We start from the raw sequence: 18419 nt of genomic DNA on the forward strand, positions 1-18419 counted from the left end.
TTTATTTTATGAGATTAGTTCAGTGCAGTTGCATCCGAGTTTCGATTTCCCGTTAATTATTCTTTAATATAAGTTTCATGCATTTGCATCATGTTTCAAATTTATAATTAATTTTTATTTGAGGTTAGTTCAAGGCAGTTGCATCTAGTTTCTGATTTTATATTAATTTAATATTTGAGGGTTAGTGATAAGAGCTTAAAACTGTAGTTTTAACCCTTTAATAATATTACATTTAGACCAATTATGTGTATAATAAATAAGAGTTAGTACTGTTTACATGCTTTTGTGTATTTCAGGTATTTGAGTCAAATATGTGAAAAAATATATCACTTTTGCAAAAGAAATGAGCAAAGGTTGGTTGCTAAGAAGTTCTATAGTTAAAACTTAAGTTTTAAGTAGAAAAAACTTTTTTAAAGCCCAGTGAAAACTGAAAAGTCAAAGTCAACGCGAGCATAAATATAGCATAAAAGTCAACAAAACTTCCATAAGTTGTATCTTTGGACTCAAACCTTGGAATTGGACTTACTATACCTCAAAACAACCGGCTCGGAAAGAGCTTTATAATGGTCTAGGTCTTGATCCAATCAGAGAAGTAAAAGTGAACAAAAAGGCTGTTGCAGTAATTTCCAACAAAGAAACCCTTTTTGGACTTAAGTAATTATGTTTTGGGCTTGATTTAATGGCCCAAAATATAGCTCCAAAGCCATGCACAAAATTGTAAACCTAACCCTCTCCTATATAAATAGGCTAAACAAAATTTGGCTACTCCCCTCTTTAGTTTAGTTGTAAATTAGGGTTATCTCTCTCTCTCTCTCTCTCTCCCATTAAATAATAATTTAGTTTTCTTCTTTAGTTTTAAACCCTAGTTTTTGTTAATTAGCCTAGACATGATTAATTCAATTCGAGTTATTCTTAATAAAGTAGTTTTTCATTATGTCTTATTCTTATTTCTTTAATTATGATAGCCTAATGAATCTTAGCTAAACTCTACTAGAAGGGTTTGATTAAAGTTTTGATAAAGATTTGATGTGTTAGTATAGAATAGTTGTAGTAATCTATACCACTCTAGAAGGTAGTTAATTCACCATGATAATGAGTTTCAATTACCTCACATACTAATTATTAGTTGATAATGATTGTCATGAATAATTAGAGATTAAAAAGACCTAACATTTATGTAAAAACATAAAGATTATAATTAATTAGCATGCTACACTACTAAAAATATGATTTTTGCCGCGCCCATTTGTGGTGACTAAATGTCCAAAATTCGTAACAAAATGTATTTTGCCATGGAAAAACGTTTAGCCACGCCCGTGGCAATAAAGGGTGTGAAAAGAAGTTTTTTGCCACGGCTAACACGGCCGTGGCTAAATGTTTCACTTCTTGCCGTGGAAACTCTCGCTGCAAAATGTATTTCCCCATTTAATAAGCTATTATTATATTTTATTGGAAAAAACTTTTGACCACAGTTGTTCCATCGCAAAAGCATTCACATTTGAATATTGGATAACCCGTTTCACCACGGCTTGGCCGTTGCTAAAAGTTTTTATTTTTTATTTTTAAGGGGGAATATTAGGTACTTCAAAATAATTCTAACAATGAGATCCCACATTTTCAATTGAATTGAATATGGCTTCGCCGATTACAAGATGTCACTTGATCAAACAAATAATAACTTGGTACAAAGAAAATAAATGTACTAGGAAACAAGAAACCATTTCCAGTAGCCATCCACAACATTCCGCAATACACTTGTATGGCGTAGAGCACCCTGACTTGATCATCTCATCCTAGTTTTGGATCAAAAGCTTCACATGTTCAATGGGAGCAGCAGCAGTTTTGGATACAGTAGCAGAGACACCACCCATTAGAAAGTCAAGGGCAAAGTTCGCAAAGCCTTTCTAAGAGGACATGACCCATGTAACTCCAGCATTTTGGTTCAAGGCCATCTGTGCACACCATTTGATGTAGTTATTGCCTGCTTGTCCATAACTTTTGTCAATATTTCCATACTCGTTCTCAATCTGTTAAGTATTGACATGTAACTCAATAACAACAAGAACAATGATGAGGATAACAACAACAACCGTAATGAAAAGAACGAACAACGAACCTGAGCTAAGATAATGGGGCCTCCTTATGGTGCAAAGAACTTCTCCTTTTTACATATGTCCATTATTAATTTAGTGAAGGTTTCCATCTCATCCTTGAGAACGAAAACAATGGTAAGTTAGGCGGTACTAAACCGACAATGAAAAAGTGAGGTGTCAGGAATATTGTGTATTGTATATATTCAGTAAATTAGCATACATGCAACAAGTGGAAACCTGGCGACGATTAGGCTCATGACAGTCCCAAAAAACATAAGTTTCAATGGTATCAAGACCTCCTGCCTTAGCTTTTGAATCAAATCCGGCCACATCTAAAAACCAATAAAACTTCGAAATGCAATTTTTTTATGCACAAATGAATGCACAAATGAATTGAATGCCGATTGAGAATGATAAATAATCACAAGCGACGAGTAACTTACTTGTACAGTACTATGCGGGTAATGGATGGAGCTTGACAGTATAACTTTTGACACTCCATCGATTAAAAGGTTACCTCCGTCGTAAGTAACTTTAGTTGCAGATGCTAAGAACGTTGAATCTATACACAATGCTGCTACAACAAACACTAATAACATATATCTACATAACCCCATTGTGAAAATTTTGATCATGGATGAAGGTTGATATTTGATAATCAGCTAAAGTACTAGGCTAATGCTTATATATGTGTTCCTGATATCCGGAAATTATTATATTTAGCAAAACTTGAATATTACTTCTAAAATTTTTCAAAACAGATATATGAACCAATAGAAGTACCGAAAATGATATATGAACCTTCAAATGAATCGGGTATGTACCTGGCTGTTTTGTACTTCTGCAATTCGATATGATGGAGCTCGAATAAAAAAAAATGAAACGGTGACTTGACAAGGGAAACAGGCATAATTCAGATTACTAACCTGCAAGTGGCTTTATACATGGTAGATCTAAGAATATAAAATAAATTAATGCACAATTTCTGAAATTTACCTCTAAACAAAAAGAAAGCTAAGGATTTAGATTTAAATTTCAAATCTTTTACCCCAAAAATCATATAGATTATATTAGAAACTCATAAATACTAAATCAACATACAAACAAGAATTAAAAACTCAAAAAATGATACTTTTTAATTATAAAGCGTAAAAAATAGAGATGATAATTAAAAACTTTTGACAAGAAGGTGATTACCGGCAATAGCAGTGAAGAAACACTTGAGAAACAAATAGAAGAAATGAGATGAAATGGGTTTAAGTAAGGACTTATTATTATTATTATTTTTTTATTATTTTTTTTTTATTTTATGTTTATTTTTTATTTTATGTTGTTTGAGAAGATTCGACATTCAATTTTCACCAAATAAAATTGTGGGAAAGAATGAAAATACACGCGGGAAGTGATGTGTAATTCTCTGCCCTATTTGAAAATAAATATGAAAATTTATAATTAGGCAACTAAGAACTTCTTGCCACTGTTTGTTGCAAAACACACACTTAAAGCGCTCCCATAAGTTGCTTGCTGCAAGAGCCATAACTTAAAGCCGCGGCCAGAATGAAACCGATGCAAAACATGTACCTTTAGCCACAAAAGGAAAAGACTAAGGCAAAATGTTATTTCTTTTGGGCAAAAGTGATATCTAGCCACCAAACCCTGGCCGCGGCAAAATCATTCGCGTCTAAAAGTCACTTTTTTGGTAGTGCTAATTATTAGAATTACAACAAATCTATACTAGCATATCAAGAATTAATCAAGGTGGAATCAAATCCTCATATATATTATTCTCCATATTTTATTCAAGTCATATTCAATTGCTTTAATTAAATCAGTATAAGTTAAATTAATATATTTAGTTTCATAGTATAAATTCACATCTATAAATATTGCTCTCACCATTGTTTCCTTGAGTTTGATTAGTTGAATTCGTTTAAGTCTAGAAAGTTAAGAGTGGAACAATTTCGTACTATATATATATTGCATGAATATATATATAACACCCTGTGTTTTTATTATTTGTTTTTCTATAATAATAATAAAGATAATAATAATAGATAATAGATATAATAAAAATAGGATAAGTGTTAGTGGAAATAGGAGACGTGGGTTTATGGGATAAACTCTCGTCCCTATTTCGGGGGTTTTGTTTTGAACAGAACAGAAAAAAAAAAAAAAAAAAAGGGTTGGTGAAGAACAGAGAGTTTTTCAGAAAAGAGAGTTTCACAGAGAGGAAAGAGAGAAGTTTCTTGCTGGAGATTTTGCTGGGAACAGAAGCGCGCTAAAGGTGAGTAGCTATTTTGCTATTTCACCGGATGTATAGTTTTCGTATATAGGCGTATACTATCTAATGTTTCTGTTTTGTATACTGTCCATTATATTGCTTTTATTCGACGTCGTGTTGTCGCGTTGTTAAAACTCTAGTGGAATTAGGATTTGATATACAACCTGTCGAACTGGGATACTGTGTCTATATACTGTCGACATTGATATTGGTGTCAATACTTTTTGTTGAACTGTTGCGGCTTGGGCAGTCGAGGCTCTATTCAAACTTTGAACAAGCGTCAATGGCGTTGGACAAATCGTCCTGAGGGATTTGTTTAAACCTTTTTTTTATATACTGTGATGTTAAAATTAATTGGTTGTTGATGTGTGATGGACGTCGGGATTGAGGAGTGGGGTTGATGTAAGAAATCGTTAATGGCAGCTCAAACTTGAAATTCGTTTTATTGGGTTGGTCGGTTTGTTGGCTAGAGGCAGATGGAATTGGGTACTGGAAAGGGATAGCTAGTGAGGGTGTGTGAGGGGGATCGAGTGTTGGTTTACTGGGTTGTTGGGAGCTTGGGGTAACCATTAATGGCGACCGTGAGAATCGCTTGATAGAACTGTGATGGTTGTGTTTTTTTTGTATTTTGGTTGATTGGTTTTGTTGATTGTTTTGTTGAAGTGTGGTTGGATTAAGGGTGGTTATTGGTTGTGTGTGGGGCTGTCGAGTGGAGCTTGAAGCAAGCCATTAATGGCGGCAGTAAAATCTTTTAGATCTAGTTTTGGGTGAGGTTTGGATTGTAGGCTTTGGGGTTTTTGTTTTAACTAATGTTGTTTGGTTTTGGATTTGGGTCAAAACCGACTTGATGAAATGGGAGTGGGTGGTCGGCGCGTTTTGGTGGCTGGTGGAGGAGAGAGTTTGGAGAAGATGAACAGTGATTCGATTTGGGCTTGGGCCTGGGTCGGTTTCTCTTGGGCCTGGGGTTTTGGGCCGAATTCATTTCTTTTGGTTTTTGTTATTTGGGCCCAAGTTTATGTTGTTTGGTTGGGCCGGATTCTAGTTTAGTTTCTTGGGCCCTAGCTTGTTTTGTTTGGGGCCAGACTAATTTGGCTTAGCCTATGGGTCAGTTCAGTTGATGTTGGGCCCGGTTTTGTTTTAAATTTGTGGACCAGTTCAATTTAAGGTTTTGGGCCAGTTCCATTAGGCTTTGGGCCGGTTTATAATTATATGTGGGTTGGTCCTTATGTCCCCATTTGGGTCAGGTAGAATAAATAAGTTGGTGTTAGACTTTCGGGTTCTAAGGTTTGGGCTTGGCTAGTTGGGTCCGAACTATGACCTTAGTCACGAGCCCATGAGCCATGCATTTTGACCTTAGCCATGAACCATGGCTATGACCCGAACATTGAACATGGAAGCAGCGGTTTGACTTCGACCATGATGGTTGACTTTGACTTTGACTAGGGTTGACTTTGACCAGAGTTGAATGTTGACCAGGGTTGACTTTGACCAGTTGACCCAATTTGACCTTTTAATTCGGATTATGATTTGGGTTATTAAGATAGGTCTAGGGCTATTAACATACTTGACTTTAGGCTAAGACCTCTATATATACGTGTGTATGTGTATTAACTACTATGTGATTTTGCAATATTTTATGATATGCAACGTTATGACACTAAGACATCCCTGAAATTAATAACGCGTAAATAAAAAATACAGGAATCAAGATACTCTTTTGTTCTCTGAAATAATATATGAAATAAGGTTCAATAATGCGTAAATAAATTTACCACACTCTTTTAGAACTCTCCACGCCTCAAGTTTTGAAATTTGAGTTTTTATGACTGTTGATGTCATAGGTTAGGTGGACATTTATTGAATGTGCCATAAATGGCCCGTTAGCGTTATATAGGGGTATTCATTGAATGTTCCATGAATGACCCGGGTATTCATTGAATGTGCCATGAATGACCAGATTGTTTGGACTGCCCTAGAGAGGAACTAAGGTATTTGTCTTGCGGGTTAGTTGTATTCTTTGATTATACGAGTATTTGGGTTTACTTTTGAATACCTAATATAATATCTACAAAGGTTATATAGAAGTTATAACTTTCTTTTGCAGGAGGGTAGGACTTAATAACATTTTGTGCAGGGACGCGGTCCTACCCTTATCCAAAAGTAGTATTAGTAGGTTTTAATTCAGTTACCTAGTTATAATAACGAGTTATGATAATGAGTTAATATAATGGAAGTCTTGCTTGGGAAGACACTATGCCGGTTGAAATGACGGAACTACCTGTCTTCCAAGCTGTGAATGATTAAGTTATGGGCTAATATAAAGTGATTGTTTGAATAATTAAAGTATGATAATATTTATATGTGGTTAGTTTACTCATACCAGCAAATTCCATTTTTGCTGACCCATGTTTGCTTTGTTTTGGCAACGTGGGTGTGTTCTTGGGAACACAAGTGGAAGGCAGTGGAACCATGGCGTGTAATTTGGATTCTTGTCTGGAGCAGTCTGGGAGTTTATTTTATTAGGTATGATATTTTGGAAGTATGTAATAACGTAGGTTACATTTTTATATGACATGAGAATACGATGTTGGAAATTGTTATTTTTAAAGTTTGTTTATGTTTGTATTGGGATGGAAGAAAGTTTTTAATAAAGTGATAGTTGAGGAATTTGGAGATTTTTGTTGTTAAGTTGATCCTGTTGTGATGTGGGTTTTAGGTTTTGACATGTGTTGTATCCCCCCGTCATAGCCTTGGTTTTTAGACAATTGAACCAAGTGATGGTTGAGATATTTATATTTTAATTATTCATTTTTTTAATTGTTTAGAAATTTCGGGGTGTGACAATATATGTGAGAGTAGTAAATAAATAATTGATATCGTAAGATCAAGTTAAAGTAATCTAGTTGTAGTAGTTTTTATGGGTTATCAAATGGCGCCGCTGCCATCTTAAACTCATTCAGGATAAGAATTAAATTGGTTGAATCCAAGGGGCAATCCCCCATTCTCTACCCACCCACCCTTTTAATTTTCATTATTGTTTCTCATATTTTCGTTACTGTTCAAGCTTGAAATTCACTGTTTTAAACTAAGAGCGTGCCCGCCCTCCTTTTTGCCTTGCACAAAGTGCGCCCGTGCTCCCTTAAGATTGCGGACTCACAGTGAAGAATACTGCGGTAAAGGTATTTTTAAATTTTCGTAAATTCTGAAAATTTTCAGGCATAATCTTTACGGTGTTGTTGATTTACTAGAATTGTTTTAGATTTGTCCTAATTGTTTTAACTAGTGAACTATTACCATCTTTATACTGTTGTATTTTAGTTTTCACACCGTAAGTTTCGGGAAAATCTGACGAGTAATGTTACTTAGGAAATTCCAAAAATTATAAGATTTTTACAGGAGTATCTATCATAAGTTAGGAGTTTGCCGTAAAATTTTGAAGCATTTTTTATTTGTTTTGACCAACTAACTAGTGGATTGTTTCCAATGTGTTTCTGCAGTTTTGCAACACTTAATTTCTGGAATAATAGCCGATAAGAAGGGTTTGTAGAACTCCAATTGCTCTAAATTTTTACAAGAACACGCATGATCTGTCAGGACTTTCAAGTAAAAATTTGGCGATTTTTGGCTCTATTTTGATTGGTTAACCATTCGGTTGTTTGTATTGTGTCGAAAACTATTTCACAAACTTTGCAGGATAGTAGAAGAATTTTCATAACTCCAATTGATTGGCGATTGTTTTGATTGGCAATTTTACTTGTTGCTACTGCCATTGTGGAGAGGACATTTTCTGCTATGAATATCATAAAGAATCGTCTGCGTAATTGGATAACGGATGAGTGGTTGAATGATTGTTTAATAACATACATTGAAAAAGAAATTTTTGATAGCATTGATACCGAATTGATCTTACAACGCTTTCAGAAAATGAAGAAGGATGAAAAAAAAAACCGCCGAAGACAACTATGAGCAAGTACTTATTTAGATTTGATTTTTTTTTTCCATATATATATATATATATATACTAACCTCATGCACGTGCTTTGCACGTTTTAGGTGAAATCACAAAGCTACAATATTTTTCTCTCTCAAAACATAGGTGGGTCCCTAATATGACGGTTCTTATTGGAATTTATAAATTTGCCCTGTAATATACACTATTTACATGTCTGCCACAGACAAATTACCTTTTTGCCCACAAAAAAACAAATATGAAATTCATAAAATTACCATTTTGCCACTACCAAAAGTCAAAAAAATAATAAAAGCTTTCAAAATTAAGCAATTGCCACAATGAAATCACAAAATAATGATTTTGCCACTGTACACAAAACAACGGATTTGTGTCTGTCACAGGGGCTGAAATGTCATTTCCAACTATTAAAAAGTATTTTTGGACACTTGTCAATCATTCATGGTCTTTTTTGACAAAAAATAATAAAATATTAAATAAAATGACTTATTTACCCCTGTGACGTACGTGAAAACACTATTCATTATACCCCATATTTGTCTATATAGTAAGATACATGGACAAAAATATCGCCGATATATCCGATATATATCGGTATTTGGGTACACCGACATCGATATTTTTGATATATATCCACTGAATATAGAACCCTTTTTTTCCGTTTCCGATATATATCGGAATTTCCGATATAAAACTTTATATCGCCGATATAATCGATATATTTGATATTTACGATATATATCGGTTGATTTTTTGACAATTTTTTAATATAAATCCGATATTTTCAATATATTTTTGATATATTTATGATATTTCCGATATTATATGTCCGATATATCCGATATTTTTGATATTTTAAATAGTTTGGAATGGTCACCAAAATAATAGATATATCCGATATATATCGGTTTTTGAGTATACCGATATATTGATCGATATTGATATTTTGGGCCTTTGTAAGATATATATAATATATTTTTTTTATTTTTTTTGTATCCTTGGTTTTCTCATCCTCATTTACTTTCCTAGCTCCCACTGCCACTCACAGTCATCTGTTCCCCACCCCATCCCCATCCCCATCCCCATCCTCACCCCCACCCCCCGCTCCTGTTCGTCTTATACTCTAACCTCCATTTACGAGAAAGTTGGTCGCTCCTAAATGTTTGAAAACTAAACCTACCTTTTTATTAATGTAATTTATCTCTTCTTTATATTTCTCATAAATTATTAACTACAATAAAAAATAGTTCTAATCGTAGCTTAATCATAGATCTATGTTTTAATATTACCAGCTGAGACTTACGTTACCGAGCTGATTATAGTGCACTCATGTCTGCATTAAAGGTGATGACTTCTCCGTGTTTATCAGCCGTCATGCTGTTTAGCTGAACACATGCCAATTAGCTATGCGTACGCACTTACATCACCAACTGAGCTGCAATTTTTAGTAAAAGCGGCCAAAAATCTCCTTACGTTTAAAAGTCAGGAGCTGATATCGTGCTCTTGTGCTCAGCTACCCACACAGATACACTACCACCCTTTTCTTCATTAATTTGATTTCAATTTTGATGTGTCATTTCAAAAAAATTATGTGTTATTTCCTGAATAATGCAGTGAAAAAAAGATATTGGTCATATTTCATGAAAAATTCTTTAACCGTCACACATTCTAAGTGCTCAACCACTCGTGATTCACATTTTCAACATGAACTATCTTCTTGGATCCAAGGCCCAAAATATTGATATCGATCAATATATCGATGTACTCAAAAACTGATATATATTAGATATATCGGATATATCTATTATTTTGGTGACCATTCCAAACTATTTAAAATATCGGATATATCAGACATATAATATCGAAAATATCAGAAATATATCGATAATATATTGAAAATATTGGATTTATATTAAAAAATGGTCAAAAAGTCAACTATATATATCATAAATATCGGATATATCGATTATATCGGTGACATAAAATTTTATATCGAAAATTCCGATATATATCGAAAAAAAGGGTTTTATATTCGGTAGATATATGTCAAAAATATCGATGTCGGTGTACCAAAATATCAATATATATCGGAGATATATCGGTGATATTTTGGTCCATGTTTGGATCTTGGTAAAGTCCTTAAGAGCAGAACCAGAATTAAACGTGTAGAGGTAGGATAGTTTCTGTAAAATTCTTGGGGTGCGGATCGTTCTTTGGAGGTGCGGTCGCACCATTCCATTTGACGCCTGTTTTGTATTGAATACATGCGGAAGGAGGATGCCCCAAATACTGATTGGCCCATACTGGTCCACACGAAACTCACAGGAAATCAGCCCAAACCCACTCTAGTCAAAGTCAACTAAACTATTAAACAAACTCACTTACATAGTGACACCCTTCCATCAAAGACCCACAACCTTGCGAATATTTACCACCCAGCCACATCTGTCGATTGCACCCTTGAAATCCCGATTCTTTAAAATTCTTAGCTAATATCGGTATGCTAGTGTAGGGTAGTGACGGTTTATCCGAAGATATTCTCATAGAAATGAGATCCAAAACTATTAGATGTGTGATTATCAAAAAACAAAAAAAGAAAAAATTTGTTTTTAATTTTCGGACCGATAGATCACACGCCCCAAAAAAAGCCCTCATCCCTATAAATATATTATCATGGTAGTCCAGGCCAAAATTCACACTGGAAAATATATGTATATATCCCATTGATTTCTAGTTTCTCGTCATCTCCGTACGGAATCTAGATAAAAAGAGATAAATCAATCACAAAAAAGTACTGGCAGTTCCGTAAATATATCCAAAACTGATCCTACTCATTCCCACAGCAACAAACCTAGTCTTCCCCTCTTCCCAATATAAATCCCCCACCCACTCCTCATCTGTCCCGTTTCCTCGCACAAACAAAAAAAAAAATTCATTCCTCTCTCCGAACCCAAATTTTCGGAGAGATCAAACCATCCCAATTTTTCTTCCCTCAAAATTTCTTTGCTCCACTTTTTTTGATTTCAGAAATGGGAATGATCCAATAAACCCCGGCTTAATTACTCCTTCTACCAAAACCCCAATTTACCGAATTTTTAACAGTGTATTAAAGATTGCACTTATGGCGATCCGAGTCACTCTTTCTTATTCCGGTTACTTAGCACATAACCTAGCTTCTAATCTATGTCCCTCTTCTAAGGTTAGCAATTATAGATTATTTCAAACCACGTGCACCGCACGATCCAGTAGTCTTGTTTTCAAAACAATAATACAAAATATAGTGAAATAGGTTCAGTTAGATGTGAGACTCCTTTGTTATTGGGTTTACTTTCATTGTTATCGACGAGTAGTAGTAGTAGTAGTGTTGGGAGAGGGGCATTAGGTGTTACGTCGACGGGGAGTTCATCGATACTTGGTGGGTTTAAACCGTCTTCTATTATACCGTTTTTTAAGAAATTGAAATGGTTACCGTCTGATGAACCGTTTCATGATTGTGAGAGTGAGGATTATTTTAGTAGTACTAAGATTTTTCGGGATGAGGAAGATAGAGAGAGGACTAGGAAGATATTGAATGATGATGGTGAGAAGGCTGTTGGAGGGAGGAGTAGTTGGTTGTCCAAGTTGGCTAATTTTTGTTCCGAAGATGGGAAAGTTCTTGTTACTGCTATGACTGTTTCTTTGTTGAATAGTTCTTACTTGGCGGAGCCTAGGTCCATTCCTAGTTTGTCTATGTATCCTACTTTGGACGTTGGGGACCGGATATTGGCGGAGAAGGTAATACCATTTTTTTGTATTAATGTTGTTGCATTGTTAGAATTTAATTAATAGGTGTTTCTGTGTGTACATGTATATGCTATTTGGACAAATAATGGAGGTTTTTGTTTGTTAGGCATGCTTTTACTGTATGAATTAATTCCTGCATTCTTGGGTATCGAATAGTACTTAGAGTTACAGATACAAATTTTATCCGTTTTTCAGCAATTTAATTTGAATTACATTTAGATAATGGGAATACCTACATTAGGAAATAGAGAAAAATTAAAAATAAATGAAGTTAAAGAACATGTTATTTAACATAACTTGCTGCCCCAATTCATCATTTTCTATTTGATGTAGACCTATCTAGTGAGAGTTTTGGAAATGGCAAATATTCCCGTAACTCTCCCCTAACTGCCATTATATTTTGTCATAGATACAAATGAAAACTGGTAAGGCAGTAGGGATTAGTGAGACGTTATGTAAATTTGATTGGATGGTTATTGAGTTTGGTTACATGTGAAGCATTGATCGAGTATTAAGGTTCACAACTGTGGGGGATAATATGGCTTTAATATTGTTCTTGAAATGTTGAAGCTAATACTTTTTTCTTTCTCGATAATGTTACAGGTTTCATATTACTTCAGAAAGCCTGAGGTTGCAGATATAGTGATCTTCAAGGCTCCTGCAGACTTGCAGGTAGGATTTCAACTTTTTGATGCAACGATTTAATTTTACACCAATGGTTCATGGGCTAATTTTATTCTTTATTCCTTTTCTTTTTATTACTATGTCCAGAAAAATGGTTTCAGTTCAGGTGATGTTTTCATAAAGAGAATTGTAGCCAAGGAGGGAGATCATGTTGAGGTGAGTTCTCACCTAACATGCTACTTATTGTTATATTTAATTATCTTTCTTTCTTGATTGGCATTCCCTAGCTCTAGTGTTGGATCCATTACCATAACATTCATTTTGCTCTGTGTTATAGGTTTGCGATGGAAAATTATTGGTGAATGACATCATCCAAGACGAAGAGTATATTTTAGAGCCGCTTACTTATGAGATGGAACGAGTGGTATTGAACCCTTCTTCCTGTCCCTTTCTTAGAAGTTCCTTTGTTCACTAACATCACCTTTTAAAAAAGGATACATCACATTGCTAATACGAATCCGAGCTAATTATGTTTTCTGACCGTTGGTTATATATTGTGTTTATGCAGCTTGTTCCAAAGGGCTATGTGTTTGTCATGGGTGACAATCGTAACAACAGTTTCGACTCCCATAATTGGTAAGTTTCTAGTTTGTAGAATGGTAGTTGTTTATTCAGTTCTTCCTTTCTTTTGGTGCATCAACTTTTTTGTTTTTGAGTTTTTGAAAGAGTTAGTTTGATAAAATCTTAGACTATGTATCTTGAGTTATTCTCATATACTTATATCTAAATAGACAAGCAAGTAGTATCTTCTGGGTACGTATTTCAGTCATTGAAGGAAAAATTTCAGTCAGGAACTTTGTTTCATTTACCTCGTCCAAAATAGTCCGAGTAATGAAAAGAAAAGGGATTTAAATAATGAGTACATTAAGTGATTGGTTTTTTCATTTTCATTGATGTTTCTGCCATATGCAGTTTTTGAGAATTAATCTGACATGTTTTAAAAATAATTTCAGGGGCCCACTGCCAATAAAAAACATTGTCGGAAGATCGTTGCTTCGCTACTGGCCTCCTTCAAAAATATCTAACACCATTTATGAGCAGCAAGCAGGACACTGTAATTTTATTGTTTCAGGTTCTTGACCTTTGAAATCGTTGCATCTTTTCTGGAAGACATTCACCGCCCTGCTGCACATACAAATTGGGACACGGATTACTTCTGCTTTATTTGGAGAATGATTCTTTATGGATTCTTATTCCTTTAAATCATTTTCCTGAAAACTGTAAATCTTTTGAGAGTTGCGACTGTCTCCTGTATGAATTCTGGGGACGAGCTCCAGTGCATCATCTCTAATGCACTTATCGTTCTTGTTGATTGAGAAGTCTGAATGCTTTTATAATGGCTCCGAGGCAACCTTAATGCATTCTTTTTATCTGCTTTTCTCACATTCTGAAATGAAGTCTCAGATTTTTTTCACCACAATTTGATCAGTAACCCGCCTTAATGACCTTACTAATTCACGTTGTATCACTGGCAGTCACTACTACTACAGTACTACTAAATAGGGTTTCAATAGGCCCGACCTAATGGCACTTTTGAGCCCCCAAATCTCAAGCAAAACCTTAAGGCAGAGTTTGGCTTGGCGCCACTCAAAGTAAAGGTCGGTCCGTCTTTTAAATGGGTTTCATTTTTTCGTCTTTGTTTCAATGGGTTTCTAAAACCATGCATGTTGTTTACAAAACCAACTTGTTATCGGTTTCTAAAACAGCTTCGGATAATGAGATCCTATATAATTTCAGCTCCGCTCCTCTCCTCTCCACTGATGGCTTAAACCCCAGCCTCACTAATTGCACCAAGTTGTACGTTATTTACTAACTAATCCTAAAAGATCTGTGTTCCCTTATCCCAAATTAACACGGTTTCAAATTTCGAGTAGGAGACATAACTAGATTCCAACGTGAACAAGCATATTTATAAATCTGAGCAACCACACCCATAATCCCCAACTTCAAACTACTCATAATTCATTCTTTTAATCAGGAAGTTATGGAGACCAAGCTGTTAGATATTCCTGATTGTGTTTTGGTTTCTATCACTGATAAGTTTGAGGACATTAAAGATTACGTTAGATGTGGGGCTGTTTGTCAGTCATGGAGAAGTATTAACAATGAATATCCGCGCCAGTATTGCCCACACCGTCGACTTCCACTTCTCATGCTTCCTACCGAGCACGACCAAGAAAATCAAACACGTAGTTTGTACAACCTTTCCGAGAGTAAAGTTTCTGATCTTTTAATACAACTGCCCCACAATCAGTTATGCCGCGGTTCCAGTGAAGGATGGCTGATAATATTGAGTGATAATGAATCCGACATTCGTCTTTTGAATCCTTTCTTGTCATATAATAATGAGATCCAGCTTCCTCCTTTAACAGCTTTTCGCCGCAAAGAAGAACCTTTTAAACTCGAAGTGCGGAGTGAAGCGGACCTTCACCACGTGGAGGATGAAGTTTTTAATGGAGGTTTTTGGTCAAAGCAGTTTTGTCCGCCAATCCAGCAACAAATCCTAATTATGTAGTTATGGCCATCTACGGTGAGGACAATAAATTGGCCTTCTTCAAGCCTGGTGATCAAACTTGGACTTCCCTTGATTTTATGCACAAGTCGATCCAAGACGTAGTATATTACAAAGATCAGTTCTATGCTGTCAACTACTTGGGAGAAGTTTTTTCCTGTGATGTTAATCATCCTCATCCCAAGCTTATGGAAGTAGCACCAGCACCAGATGATGATAATGTTGGAAACAAAAACTATCTTGTGGATTCGTTTGGTGACTTATTGCAAGTTAGAAAGCTACACGGGAAGGTTGATGAAGAGGTTGGTGATGACTTAAACGATGGAGATGTGGGGATAGCTGATGAAGACGTAGTGGCCGTTGATGGTGACGTCAACGATGGAGATGTGGTGATAGCTGATGAAGACGAGGTGGCCGTTGATGACGCGGTTACCATTGATAGTGAGGACGATTCCTCATATGGTCCTCTTAATTACTCAGATATCACTTCTGGATTTGAAGTCCTTAAACTGGATCCAATTTTGTGCAAGTGGAATCAGGTAAAGAGCCTACATGGCCAAACATTGTTTTTAGGGGATAGCGCTTCCATGTCTATATCATCGTCAGACTTTCCTGGATGCATATCGAACTGTATCTTCTTCACAGATGACCGCTATAAACCCTTGTATCGGAGGTGCAAAAATGATGAACCTCATGACATGGGAATCTTCAACTTAGAAGATGGGAAATGTCATTCCATGGGTGAGTTTAGTCAGAAGGCGTCTTGGATGGTTGCTATATTTTATCGCTTGCAACAACTTGTCTCGAGGCCTTTTGGATGGGTAAAGTACGTGTTGGGTCGATATAGGAGCAACGAACCAATAGTGATGAAGAGAAAAATGATCTTTCCACCAATCTGGATTGAGCCAACACCATCTGGCTCTTCTTTGTTATTTAATTAAGTTGTGTTGCTAATATGTGTACATTGCAGTTATTTTTTTAAAATGGTTTGTGTACATTTTTTTTGTTCTGTACTTTATTTTACTTAAAATTAAGCATAATGATTGATGGAGCTTGATCCAACTTATTCCAACCTGACGCAAAGTCCTCAGAATTGGTACAAGACTACATGCCAATAACAAATAGATTTCAAATCATCAACCAAGTCTCAACAAAATCTCCATACGTATATAGCAGCGCAGTAGGCCGGACGACTAAACTGACTCTTAGTTGATTTCCTTATATGAAGCTGAAAAATTCATCTGTTGGCTCCAGGAAATTTGTCAGTGGCTGAAAACAGTTTGAACTCTGAAGCTAGCTTGAACTTTGAAACAAGTTACGTAGAACCCTTTACCCCAAAAAAAAAACCTGTAGAACCAAATTTCTCCAATAAAACCAAGCTTACTGCGCTTCAAAAAATGCCTCAAATTCAAAACTTAGGAATTTGAATTATCGAAACCATTTGTATGTAATCTCTCTTAGTTACGCTTTTCCAGTGTGATACATTCTGGCTTGGACTCGAGATCTCTACAACCGGGTACAGAGATCATCTCTGTAATTGTGTTATCTCGCCGTTGATCCGAATCCGAAATGTGTGTGTGCCTCGATACCTGTGTGTGTGCTCCGAGATGTGTGTGTGTGCGCCGAGATACAAAGTGTGTGTGTGGTACAGAGATCAATCTTTGTACCCGATTATAGAGGAACCGGTCTCGGCTGGCTTACCTAGCAAAAACAAACGATCATGAGAAAAATTGATTTATCTATATCTAGTAACATTTTCATCCCATCACTAGTAAAATTTTTAACCCGCTGCTGATGATTTGAAATTTCAGCATATTTTGGGGAATTAGCGATACGGAGGGGTATCAAAATGGCCCTCAAACCCTGGCCCATGGGCCGAAAACCCCCTCAAAATGAGGCATTCACACATTTGTAGGCTAGGCCTATCCACCCCTCAAGCCTTTGAGGGGAGGGTAAGGGCCTAAACTTTGAAATTTAAGTTCTCCTTTAAGCCCGACCCTCATTAGGCTCTCAATATTTATTATATTTATTTTAATAAATATTTTTACAATATATTTCATTTTAGCATTAATATACTAAAAAACACTTAAAATAACGTTTATCGATTAAGTTTGCCAACCTTATAATTTTATTATAATATTTTATAAAATGAATTTAACTGATCTTAATTGATTAATACAACTTTAACAAGTTTTTTTTAGTAGTTTGAAAGTTTAATTGTAAAGTGCATTCGAATTTATCATTTTTAACTAATGTTTCTAAATTTATTTTGTAAATTAAATATATAACATAATATCTGGCCCTCATGTTTGGCCCCAAGCCCGGCTCTTCAAATCCTCTCGAGAGGGTTGAGGACAACTGTTCTAAAAATCGGTTCATGCGGTCTCTAGATTAGGCGGTGCCCAACCGACTTCGAATAGGCCAAATCTAGTCGTTTTAAAAATGTTGAACCGACTAATTGGGGTCTGGGCCGGCCGACCGACCCATTTGACACCATCTAGTGATATTTTTTTTTTAATGATTAAATGTCGAAAAATAAAGGCCCATGTAGAGTTTTGATTTAAATGAGTTTAAATACTTAAGTCTAATGTAAATTATGTCATTGTAAGAAAAAGTATGTTTTTATATGAAGTTAATATTCATTAGACAACAATTATTGATTTTGTAAAAAGTATTTTTGTTTGTATTTATTTTTAAATTATGGTAAAAAATTTTCTTAATTTCTTGTTTTATATGTATAACCATACTACTATATAAAACAATTGCCAAAAATTTATAGTGAAAATTAAATTTAAAAAATTTCAAAAATTAAAGCGTTTTAGAACGGTTGGTTGAGGAGAGTAAATGCTTCAAGATTTAAAACGACCCTCAAAGCATGAGGGGTTTCAAAAACCAACCCAATTACCCATTTGACATGGTCTAGTGATATTAACATTTAAAGATCACTTTTGGTATACCCACACATTTGAAGATCATTTGCAATACCCCACATTTTTAACTTCCGTTAGTCTTCCATTATACAACAATTAGTTGATCAAGTCAAACCGACAAAAAAAACTAACAAATGAAAAATCGACCTAATTAAATAGTAGAGGT

General features: G+C 35.2%; 2 protein-coding genes and 1 long non-coding RNA gene across 3 annotated transcripts; 2 read left to right on the forward strand and 1 right to left on the reverse strand.

Annotated features, from left to right (window-relative positions):
* Nucleotides 1–1596: 1596 nt before the first annotated feature.
* On the reverse strand, nt 1597–3140 carry LOC147501558 (uncharacterized). The gene is made up of 4 exons (XR_015219832.1): nt 2537–3140; nt 2314–2425; nt 2117–2209; nt 1597–2027 (listed from the first exon to the last, which is right to left on the reverse strand). It is a non-coding gene; the product is annotated as an uncharacterized LOC147501558 (long non-coding RNA).
* Nucleotides 3141–11329: 8189 nt separating this feature from the next.
* On the forward strand, nt 11330–14196 carry LOC147501559 (thylakoidal processing peptidase 1, chloroplastic-like). The gene is given in 7 exon segments (XM_086606607.1): nt 11330–11603; nt 11606–12118; nt 12731–12799; nt 12899–12967; nt 13089–13175; nt 13320–13387; nt 13765–14196. Coding segments are annotated over 7 exon segments (1071 nt in total). The 5' UTR covers nt 11330–11465; the 3' UTR covers nt 13892–14196.
* A 653-nt stretch (nt 14197–14849) lies between these two features.
* Nucleotides 14850–16316, forward strand: LOC147501560 (F-box protein SKIP23-like). The gene has a single exon (XM_086606606.1). It carries the CDS (start codon nt 15329–15331, stop codon nt 16262–16264), a length of 936 nt encoding a protein of 311 aa, XP_086462732.1. The 5' UTR covers nt 14850–15328; the 3' UTR covers nt 16265–16316.
* Nucleotides 16317–18419: the final 2103 nt, after the last annotated feature.

Source organism: Coptis chinensis, chromosome 4, assembly GCF_015680905.1.
Source record: "Coptis chinensis isolate HL-2020 chromosome 4, ASM1568090v1, whole genome shotgun sequence".
NCBI classification, from domain to species: Eukaryota; Viridiplantae; Streptophyta; class Magnoliopsida; order Ranunculales; family Ranunculaceae; genus Coptis; species Coptis chinensis.